The 11,811-nt window shown below is 44.4% G+C and overlaps 1 protein-coding gene across 4 annotated transcripts in view; it reads left to right on the top strand.

Annotated features, from left to right (window-relative positions):
- Positions 1 to 2,742: 2,742 nt before the first annotated feature.
- LOC144676884 (GTP-binding protein Rhes-like) overlaps positions 2,743 to 11,811 on the top strand; it is a 29,096-nt gene continuing 20,027 nt past the window's right edge. The window contains exon 1 of one of the 4 annotated variants that reach the window (XM_078537199.1): positions 2,743 to 3,360. In XM_078537199.1, coding sequence (XP_078393325.1) covers positions 3,334 to 3,360 — 27 coding nt within the window. In that variant the 5' untranslated portion in view covers positions 2,743 to 3,333. The other 3 variants (XM_078537202.1, XM_078537200.1, XM_078537201.1) reach the window with 3 other exon arrangements.

The following is an 11,811-nucleotide window of genomic DNA, read 5'->3' as shown; positions in this document are numbered from 1 at the left end:
CCCCCCCCCCCTTCTGTGTTGCAACCGTTCTATGATTCAGATACAAAAGAAATTTATTGGAATGGTTCCAAGGTTGAGGGATTACAGTCACCAAGAGAAACTTGAGAAAACGGGATTTGGCGGGATTGTCCTATGGGGAAAGATTGAGGAGACTGGGCCTGTATTCTCTAGAGTTTAGAAGAATGAGAGGTGAAGTGTACAAAATTCTTACAGGACTCAACAGGGTAGATGCAGGAAGGATGTTCCCCCTGGCTGGTGGGGTGGGGGGGGGTCTAGAACCAGGGGACACAGCCTTAGGGTAAGGGGCAAGCCATTTAGGACTAAGATGAGGAGGAATTTCTTCACTCAGAGGATGGTGAATCTTTGGAATTCTCTACCCCAGAGGCCTGTGGAGGCTCAGAATGTCTAAAACAGAGGTCGATAGATTTCTGGATTCCAATGACACCAAGGGGTACGGGGATAGCACAGGAAGGTGGCATAAGAGGTAGATGATCAGCCATGATCTAGTTGAGTGGCAGAGCAGGCTCGAGGGGCTGAATGGCCTACTCCTGCTCCTTTGTTCCTATGTTTTCTTCAGAGGAGAGAACTTTGGTCGGTGTTCATAATCATGGAGGGTTTTAGATCAAGTAATGAGGAGAAACTGTGGGGTCAATAACCAGGGGATACAGATTCAAAGTGGTTGGCAAAAGTAGCAGAGGTGACATGAAGGGACACTTTTTTTGCACTGCGAGTGGTGAGAATTTGGAATGCACTGCTTGATAGGGTGACGAAGATCGGTTCAATCGTAGTCTTCAGAAGGGATTTGGATAAATACTTAATTGAGACAAATAGCAGAGGTGCAGTGTGAAAGGAGGGGGGTGGAGGGAATAGGCTGGATTGCCCTGCCCAAGGGGGTTAGCGCAGACTCGGTGAGCCAAATGGCCTCCTGTGCTGTGTCAATAATAGATTGCAGGAAATGGGACGCACATGAATCAATCTGTGGGTGGCTCCATGTCTGACTTCGGATGCTTCCTAAATCTTCCGGTCCTTTCCTTCAGCTGTGAGGATGAATTAATTTTAACCAGAAGGAGGCTTCAAAGTGCCTGTGTTCTGCCACTCTCTCTCTCTCTCTCTCTTTCTACCCAGGAGCGATGAGGTATCACCGGTGACTGGCTGGAGTTGGTGGGAGCAGCTGCTCACCTCTCCAGCATGGAAGGGAAGGTGTTGTGGAGACAGTGCTGGTGCCGGGTCTCCCGGCTGTGAGGCCAGCTGGTCGCTGGTGTATGTGAAAATTACTGAGATGTTCTAATTAGTCAACGTGCAGGGAGCGGAGCAGTGCGACTGTGGGTGGCTGCATCTGACTTCCAACCTCTCGGGTCCCCATGGCAGCCAAGGAAAGGCGGAGTTGCTGCCAGATAATTTAGCCAAAGAGCCATTGTGAAATTCTCCTCCTTGTTTTCAAATCCCTCCACCCCTCCCTGTGTCCCCCTCCCCCCCCCACCCCAGCCCCACCCAAGGGGAGGGTTGCCAACCCTCCAGGGCTGGCCTGGAGTCTTCAGGAGCTGTTGATCAATCTCCAGGGCACTGCTGTGTGCAACCCTGAGGGGGGGGGAAAAAATCACCCTCCTCCAATTCTGTCACTTTGCATATCCCTCATTCTGATCGCTCCACCCTGGGGCTGCCCCCTTCCCCCTTCCCCTAATGCCCTCCAATCCTGTCCTTTCGGACTCAGGCTGACCTCTCTGAGCCAGCCCTCGGTCAACACTTGCCCAAATACCTTCCACGTGTGGTTCCTCCCCCCTCCCCTCCCCTCTTAAAATCAGGACTGACGCTCCTCCTGCGAAGAAGCATCTTTTGAAATGTTGAAGCTGCGGCAGGGGCGCTATATCAATGCAAGTTGTTATTTTTTTAACTCACGTATTCGATTTGTTGCAACTGAGCGGCCAATTACAGAAAGTGTGTGTGTCTCTCTCTCTCTCTCCCCTCCGCCCAGCCCTGTTCACACTCAGTGAGATCTCAGAGGCTCAGTTGCTGAGGGAAGGACTGGGTTCAAATTGGTTGCTGTGCGGAAGGCTGAGTGAGTGAGTGAGAGCCGAGTCCCGGGCTCACTGCCCCTAGTCCCAGAGCCACTCCGACTTTTCAGGAGCAGCTCCTGAGATTCTACCCCCCACCCCTCAATTCCACCCCCACTCCCACCATCACCCCCCTCAGATCCCCGAGAGTCGACATGGTCTCCAGCCACTGAACACCAGGAGCAGCGTTACCCCCACCCCCACCCGTTACCCCCGTTACCCCCACCCCCGTTACCCCCACCCCCCGTTACCCCCACCACCCGTTACACCCACCCCCGTTACCCCCACCCGTTACCCCAACCCCCCGTTACCCCCACCCCCACCACCCGTTACCCCCACTCCCCGTTACCCCCACCCCCACCACCCGTTACCCCCACCACCCGTTACCCCCACCCCCGTTACCCCCACCCGTTACCCCCACCACTCCCACCCGTTACCCCCACCCGTTACCCCTACCCCCCGTTACCCCTACCCCCCGTTACCCCCACCCGTTACCCCCACCCCCACCCGTTACCCCCACCCGTTACCCCACCCCCCGTTACCCCCACCACCCTTTACCCCCACCACCCCCACCCGTTAGACCCACCCCCCTTTACCCCCACAGCCGCCTGCCTCCATTCACCTGCCGGAAACTTGTTGGGGGTTTGGGGAAACCAGCCACACAAAAAGGTTCGTCTCTCGCCCGGGGAAGCTCCCGGTTTGCGCCGGTTGGTCGGGTCGATCGAACTGTCAGTTCGGAGCCACGGATATTCGCTCGATCCCGAATAGCCGACCCTCGCCCCCGCCCTCGCTGCTTAATTCGCTGGGAATCCGAAATAAAACAGGGAGAGAGAACGGGATAATGATCTGCCCAATTTGTGGGACCGATGCCCTGTAATACACCCCAGATACCCCCCCCCAGATCTCCCCTGTAACATAGATTCCCCCCCGTGACTGTCTGATACCCTCTGTCACTCCCCTCTCCGGAGTTATTGTAATATTGGGGACGGTCACCTTGAAATATTTGGATCATTCCTGCGATTGGATGCCAATCTCCCCCGTGTGCGGTTTAAAGCCTTTACCAAGGGCACATTGCTCACGGTGACTTGGCAGCCCAGGGGAGGGGAGATATTGGGAGTATTCAGGACATCAGCCAGTCGGTTCAGGTGACCGTGTGCCGGTGAAAGACTCTCCGCGCCCGGGGGACGACGCTTCCATCGGCTCCTCAGCCAAACTCACACTGAAACAGTCAGTATTTGCCGGATTACATCGCGCCCGCTGCAGTCCTGCGGATTAGATTGAAATGAGAAAGAGCCACAGTCCTAGTAATGTTCGTATCTGTGAGAGTAAAGTGTCCGAGCCCTTGGTCGGGGGAGTGGGCTGAGTTTCAGATGTTGTGATTTATTTTTTAAAGAAATAACGACTGTTCAGGCGGTAGTTATTTAGAAATGCGAAACTTACGAATGTTGGTCATTTAAAATATTATAGCTGTTAGAATGGGGTCCGTTATTTTATGATGCTGTGGATTATTTTAGAATCTTGCAGACAGTTTTAGAATGTTGCAGACTGTTTTAGAATCTTGTGGATGGTTTTAAAATCTTGTGGATGGTTTTAAAATGTCGCAGATGGTTTTAGAACCTTGCAGGCAGTTTTAGAATCTTGTGGACGGCTTTAGAATCTTGTGGGTGCCTTTAGAATGTTGCGGATGGCTATAGAATGTTGCAGGATGGCTTTAGAATGTTGCAGGATGGTTTTAGAATGTTGCAGGATGGTTTTAGAATGTTGCAGGATGGCTTTAGAATGTTGCAGGATGGTTTTAGAATGTTGCAGGATGGTTTTAGAATCTTGTGGGTGGCTTTAGAATCTTGTGGGTGGCGTTAGAATCTTGTGGGTGGCTTTAGAATCTTGTGGGTGGCTTTAGAATCTTGTGGGTGGTTTTAAAATCTTGTGGGTGGTATTAGAATCTTGAGGATGGCTTTAGAATGTTGAAGACTGTTTGAAAATCTTGTGGATGGTTTTAAAATGTCGCAGATGGTTTTAGAACCTTGCAGGCAGTTTTAGAATCTTGTGGCCGGCTTTAGAATCTTGAGGATGGCTTTAGAATGTTGAAGACTGTTTTAGAATCTTGTGAATGGTTTTAGAATCTTGTGAATTGTTTTAGAATCTTGTGAATGGTTTTAGAATGTTGTGGATGGCTTTAGAATGTTGTGGATGGCTTTAGAATGTTGTGGGTGGTTTTAGAATCTTGTGGATGGTTTTAGAATCTTGTGGGTGGTATTAAAATCTTGAGGATGGCTTTAGAATGTTGAAGACTGTTTTAGAATCTTGTGAATTGTTTTAGAATCTTGTGAATTGTTTTAGAATCTTGTGAATTGTTTTAGAATCTTGTGAATGGTTTTAGAATCTTGTGAATGGTTTTAAAATCTTGTGGGTGATATTAGAATGTTGTGGATGGCTTTAGAATGTTGTGGATGGCTTTAGAATGTTGTGGATGGCTTTAGAATGTTGTGGATGGCTTTAGAATGTTGCAGGATGGCTTTAGAATGTTGTGGATGGCTTTAGAATGTTGTGGATGGCTTTAGAATGTTGTGGATGGTTTTCGAATGTTGTGGGTGGCTTTAGAATCTTGTGGGTGGCTTTAGAATCTTGTGAGTGGCTTTAGTATCTTGTGGGTGGCTTTAGAATCTTGTGGGTGGCTTTAGAATCTTGTGGGTGGCTTTAGAATCTTGTGGGTGGCTTTAGAATCTTGTGGGTGGCTTTAGAATCTTGTGGGTGGCTTTAGAATCTTGTGGGTGGCTTTAGAATCTTGTGGGTGGCTTTAGAATCTTGTGGGTGGTTTTAAAATCTTGTGGGTGGTATTAGAATCTTGAGGATGGCTTTAGAATGTTGCAGACTGTTTGAAAATCTTGTGGATGGTTTTAAAATGTCGCAGATGGTTTTAGAACCTTGCAGGCAGTTTTAGAATCTTGTGGCCGGCTTTAGAATCTTGAGGATGGCTTTAGAATGTTGAAGACTGTTTTAGAATCTTGTGAATTGTTTTAGAATCTTGTGAATTGTTTTAGAATCTTGTGAATTGTTTTAGAATCTTGTGAATGGTTTTAGAATCTTGTGAATGGTTTTAAAATCTTGTGGGTGATATTAGAATGTTGTGGATGGCTTTAGAATGTTGTGGATGGCTTTAGAATGTTTCAGGATGGCTTTAGAATGTTGTGGATGGCTTTAGAATGTTGTGGATGGCTTTAGAATGTTGCAGGATAGCTTTAGAATGTTGTGGATGGCTTTAGAATGTTGTGGATGGCTTTAGAATGTTGCAGGATGGCTTTAGAATGTTGTGGATGGTTTTCGAATGTTGTGGATGGTTTTCGAATGTTGTGGGTGACTTTAGAATCTTGTGGGTGGCTTTAGAATCTTGTGGGTGGCTTTAGAATCTTGTGGGTGGCTTTAGAATCTTGTGGGTGGCTTTAGAATCTTGTGGGTGGCTTTAGAATCTTGTGGGTGGCTTTAGAATCTTGTGGGTGGCTTTAAAATCTTGTGGGTGGCTTTAAAATCTTGTGGGTGGTATTAGAATCTTGAGGATGGCTTTAGAATGTTGCAGACTGTTTGAAAATCTTGTGGATGGTTTTAAAATGTCGCAGATGGTTTTAGAACCTTGCAGGCAGTTTTAGAATCTTGTGGACGGCTTTAGAATCTTGAGGATGGCTTTAGAATGTTGAAGACTGTTTTACAATCTTGTGAATTGTTTTAGAATCTTGTGAATGGTTTTAGAATCTTGTGAATTGTTTTAGAATCTTGTGAATGGTTTTAGAATCTTCTGGATGGTTTTAAAATCTTGTGGGTGATATTAGAATCTTGTGGATTGCTTTAGAATGTTGTGGATGGCTTTAGAATGTTGTGGGTGGTTTTAGAATCTTGTGGATGGTTTTAGAATCTTGTGGATTGTTATAGAATCTTGTGGATGGTTTTAGAATCTTGTGGGTGGTATTAGAATCTTGAGGATGGCTTTAGAATGTTGAAGACTGTTTTAGAATCTTGTGAATTGTTTTAGAATCTTGTGAATGGTTTTAGAATCTTGTGAATGGTTTTAGAATCTTGTGAATGGTTTTAGAATCTTGTGAATGGTTTTAGAATCTTGTGAATGGTTTTAAAATCTTGTGGGTGATATTAGAATGTTGTGGATGGCTTTAGAATGTTGTGGATGGCTTTAGAATGTTGTGGATGGCTTTAGAATGTTGTGGGTGGCTTTAGAATGTTGTGGGTGGCTTTAGAATGTTGTGGGTGGCTTTAGAATGTTGTGGGTGGCTTTAGAATCTTGTGGGTGGCTTTAGAATCTTGTGGGTGGCTTTAGAATCTTGTGGGTGGCTTTAGAATCTTGTGGGTGGCTTTAGAATCTTGTGGGTGGCTTTAGAATCTTGTGGGTGGCTTTAAAATCTTGTGGGTGGCATTAGAATCTTGAGGATGGCTTTAGAATGTTGCAGACAGTTTTAGAATCTTGTGGATGGCGTTAGAATGTTATGGATGGTATTAGAATCTTGAGGACGGCGTTAGAATGTTGCAGACTGTTTTAGAATCTTGTGGATGGTTTTAAAATCTTGTGGATGGTTTTAGAATATTGCAGACCAGTTTCAGAATGTTGCAGACAGTTTCAGAATGTTGTGGACGGCTTTAGAATCTTGTGGACGGCTTTAGAATCTTGCGGACGGCTTTAGAATCTTGCGGACGGCTTTAGAATCTTGCGGACGGCTTTAGAATGTTGAAGACTGTTTTAGAATCTTGTGAATTGTTTTAGAATCTTATGAATTGTTTTAGAATCTTGTGAATTGTTTTAGAATCTTGTGAATGTTTTTAGAATCTTGTGGTTGGTTTAAAAATCTTGTGGGTGGTATTAGAATGTTGTGGGTGGTATTAGAATGTTGTGGGTGGTATTAGAATGTTGTGGATGGCTTTAGAATGTTGTGGATGGCTTTAGAATGTTGTGGATGGCTTTAGAATGTTGTGGATGGCTTTAGAATGTTGTGGGTGGCTTTAGAATCTTGTGGATGGTTTTAGAATCTTGTGGATGGTTATAGAATCTTGTGGATGGTTTTAAAATCTTGTGGGTGGTATTAGAATCTTGTGGGTGGCGTTAGAATGTTGCAGGATGCTTTTAGAATGTTGCAAACCAGTTTCATAATCTTGCGGACAGCTTTAGAATCTTGCGGCCGGCTTTAGAATCTTGCGGACGGCTTTAGAATCTTGCGGACGGCAGTAGAATGTTGCAGAAAGTTTTAGAATGTTGTGGATGGTATTAGAATCTTGTGGATGGCTTTAGAATGTTGTGGATGGCTTTAGAATGTTGCAGGATGGCTTTAGAATGTTGCAGGATGGCTTTAGAATGTTGCAGGATGGTTTCAGAATCTTGCGGACGGTTTCAGAATCTTGCGGACGCTTTCAGAATCTTGCGGACGCTTTCAGAATCTTGCGGACGCTTTCAGAATCTTGTGGACGCTTTCAAAATCTTACGGACGGTTTTAGAATCTTGCGGACGGTTTTAGAATCTTGCGGAAGGCTTTAGAATATTTCAGACAGTTTTAGAATGTTGTGAATGGTATTAGAACGTTGAGGATGGCTTTAGAATGTTGCGGATGGCTTTAGAATGTTGCGGATGGCTTTAGAATGTTGCAGGATGGCTTTACAATGTTGCAGGATGGCTTTAGAATGTTGCAGGATGGTTTTAGAATCTTGCAGATCAGTTTCAGAATCTTGCGGACGGTTTCAGAATCTTGCGGACGGTTTCAGAATCTTGCGGACGATTTCAGAATCTTGCGGACGGTTTTAGAATCTTGCGGACGCTTTCAAAATCTTGCGGACGGTTTTAGAATCTTGCGGACGGTTTTAGAATCTTGCGGAAGGCTTTAGAATGTTTCAGACAGTTTTAGAATCTTGCGGACGGTTTTAGAATCTTGCGGACGGCTTTAGAATCTTGCGGACAGCTTTAGAATGTTGAAGACTGTTTTAGAATCTTGTGAATTGTTTTAGAATCTTGTGAATTGTTTTAGAATCTTGTGAATTGTTTTAGAATCTTGTGAATGGTTTTAGAATCTTGTGGTTGGTTTAAAAATCTTGTGGGTGGTATTAGAATGTTGTGGGTGGTATTAGAATGTTGTGGATGGCTTTAGAATGTTGTGGATGGCTTTAGAATGTTGTGGATGGCATTAGAATGTTGTGGATGGCTTTAGAATGTTGTGGGTGGCTTTAGAATCTTGTGGATGGTTTTAGAATCTTGTGGATGGTTTTACAATCTTGTGGGTGGTATTAGAATCTTGTGGGTGGCGTTAGAATGTTGCAGGATGCTTTTAGAATGTTGCAAACCAGTTTCATAATCTTGCGGACGGCTTTAGAATGTTGCAGACAGTTTTAGAATGTTGTGGATGGTATTAGAATCTTGAGGATGGCTTTAGAATGTTGCGGATGGCTTTAGAATGTTGCGGATGGCTTTAGAATGTTGCAGGATGGCTTTAGAATGTTGCGGATGGCTTTAGAATGTTGCAGGATGGCTTTAGAATGTTGCACAATGGCTTTAGAATGTTGCAGGATGGTTTTAGAATCTTGCAGACCAGTTTCAGAATCTTGCGGACGGTTTCAGAATCTTGCGGACGGTTTCAGAATCTTGCAGACGGTTTTAGAATCTTGCGGACGGTTTTAGAATCTTGCGGACGGTTTCAGAATCTTGCGGACGGTTTCAGAATCTTGCGGATGGTTTTAGAATCTTGCGGACGGTTTCAGAATCTTGCGGACGGTTTTAGAATCTTGCGGAAGGCTTTAGAATGTTGCAGAAAGTTTTAGAATGTTGTGGATGGTATTAGAATCTTGTGGATGGCTTTAGAATGTTGCGGATGGCTTTAGAATGTTGCAGGATGGCTTTAGAATGTTGCAGGATGGCTTTAGAATGTTGCAGGATGGTTTCAGAATCTTGCGGACGGTTTCAGAATCTTGCGGACGGTTTCAGAATCTTGCGGACGGTTTCAGAATCTTGCGGACGCTTTCAGAATCTTGCGGACGCTTTCAGAATCTTGCGGACGCTTTCAGAATCTTGCGGACGCTTTCAGAATCTTGCGGACGCTTTCAAAATCTTACGGACGGTTTTAGAATCTTGCGGACGGTTTTAGAATCTTGCGGAAGGCTTTAGAATGTTTCAGACAGTTTTAGAATGTTGTGAATGGTATTAGAACCTTGAGGATGGCTTTAGAATGTTGCGGATGGCTTTAGAATGTTGCGGATGGCTTTAGAATGTTGCAGGATGGCTTTACAATGTTGCAGGATGGCTTTAGAATGTTGCAGGATGGCTTTAGAATCTTGCAGATCAGTTTCAGAATCTTGCGGACGGTTTCAGAATCTTGCGGACGGTTTCAGAATCTTGCGGACGGTTTTAGAATCTTGCGGACGCTTTCAAAATCTTGCGGACGGTTTTAGAATCTTGCGGACGGTTTTAGAATCTTGCGGAAGGCTTTAGAATGTTTCAGACAGTTTTAGAATGTTGTGGATGGTATTAGAATCTTGCGGAAGGCTTTAGAATGTTTCAGACTGTTTTAGAATCTTGCGGACGGTTTTAGAATCTTGCGGACGGTTTTAGAATCTTGCGGACGGCTTTAGAATCTTGCGGACGGCTTTAGAATGTTGAAGACTGTTTTAGAATCTTGTGAATTGTTTTAGAATCTTGTGAATTGTTTTAGAATCTTGTGAATTGTTTTAGAATCTTGTGAATGGTTTTAGAATCTTGTGGTTGGTTTAAAAATCTTGTGGGTGGTATTAGAATGTTGTGGGTGGTATTAGAATGTTGTGGATGGCTTTAGAATGTTGTGGATGGCTTTAGAATGTTGTGGGTGGCTTTAGAATGTTGTGGATGGCTTTAGAATGTTGTGGATGGCTTTAGAATGTTGTGGATGGCTTTAGAATGTTGTGGATGGCTTTAGAATGTTGTGGGTGGCTTTAGAATCTTGTGGATGGTTTTAGAATCTTGTGGATGGTTTTACAATCTTGTGGGTGGTATTAGAATCTTGTGGGTGGCGTTAGAATGTTGCAGGATGCTTTTAGAATGTTGCAAACCAGTTTCATAATCTTGCGGACGGCTTTAGAATCTTGCGGACGGCTTTAGAATCTTGCGGACGGCAGTAGAATGTTGCAGACAGTTTTAGAATGTTGTGGATGGTATTAGAATCTTGAGGATGGCTTTAGAATGTTGCGGATGGCTTTAGAATGTTGCAGGATGGCTTTAGAATGTTGCAGGATGGTTTTAGAATCTTACAGACCAGTTTCAGAATCTTGCGGACGGTTTCAGAATCTTGCGGACGGTTTCAGAATCTTGCAGATGGTTTTAGAATCTTGCGGACGGTTTTAGAATCTTGCGGACGGTTTCAGAATCTTGCGGACGGTTTTAGAATCTTGCGGACGGTTTTAGAATCTTGCGGACGGTTTCAGAATCTTGCGGACGGTTTCAGAATCTTGCGGACGGTTTTAGAATCTTGCGGACAGTTTCAGAATCTTGCGGACAGTTTCAGAATCTTGCGGACGGTTTTACAATCTTGCGGACGGTTTTAGAATCTTGCGGAAGGCTTTAGAATGTTTCAGACAGTTTTAGAATGTTGTGGATGGTATTAGAATCTTGCGGAAGGCTTTAGAATGTTTCAGACTGTTTTAGAATCTTGCGGACGGTTTTAGAATCTTGCGGACAGTTTTAGAATCTCGTGAATTGTTTTAGAATCTTGTGAATTGTTTTAGAATCTTGTGAATGGTTTTAGAATCTTGTGGTTGGTTTAAAAATCTTGTGGGTGGTATTAGAATGTTGTGGGTGGTATTAGAATGTTGTGGATGGCTTTAGAATGTTGTGGATGGCTTTAGAATGTTGTGGGTGGCTTTAGAATGTTGTGGATGGCTTTAGAATGTTGTGGATGGCTTTAGAATGTTGTGGATGGCTTTAGAATGTTGTGGGTGGCTTTAGAATCTTGTGGATGGTTTTAGAATCTTGTGGATGGTTTTACAATCTTGTGGGTGGTATTAGAATCTTGTGGGTGGCGTTAGAATGTTGCAGGATGCTTTTAGAATGTTGCAAACCAGTTTCATAATCTTGCGGACGGCTTTAGAATCTTGCGGACGGCTTTAGAATCTTGCGGACGGCAGTAGAATGTTGCAGACAGTTTTAGAATGTTGTGGATGGTATTAGAATCTTGAGGATGGCTTTAGAATGTTGCGGATGGCTTTAGAATGTTGCGGATGGCTTTAGAATGTTGCAGGATGGCTTTAGAATGTTGCGGATGGCTTTAGAATGTTGCAGGATGGCTTTAGAATGTTGCAGGATGGCTTTAGAATGTTGCAGGATGGTTTTAGAATCTTGCAGACCAGTTTCAGAATCTTGCGGACGGTTTCAGAATCTTGCGGACGGTTTCAGAATCTTGCAGATGGTTTTAGAATCTTGCGGACGGTTTTAGAATCTTGCGGACGGTTTCAGAATCTTGCGGACGGTTTCAGAATCTTGCGGACGGTTTTAGAATCTTGCGGACGGTTTCAGAATCTTGCGGACGGTTTTAGAATCTTGCGGACGGTTTCAGAATCTTGCGGACGGTTTTAGAATCTTGCGGACGGTTTCAGAATCTTGCGGACGGTTTCAGAATCTTGCGGACGGTTTTAGAATCTTGCGGAAGGCTTTAGAATGTTTCAGACAGTTTTAGAATGTTCTGGATGGTATTAGAATCTTGCGGAAGGCTTTAGAATGTTTCAGACTGTTTTAGAATCTTGCGGACGGTTTTAG

Source organism: Cetorhinus maximus, unplaced genomic scaffold (genome assembly GCF_964194155.1).
Source record: "Cetorhinus maximus unplaced genomic scaffold, sCetMax3.hap1.1 HAP1_SCAFFOLD_2046, whole genome shotgun sequence".
Taxonomy (NCBI): Eukaryota; Metazoa; Chordata; class Chondrichthyes; order Lamniformes; family Cetorhinidae; genus Cetorhinus; species Cetorhinus maximus.
This window is presented reverse-complemented; position numbering and strand designations above follow the sequence as displayed.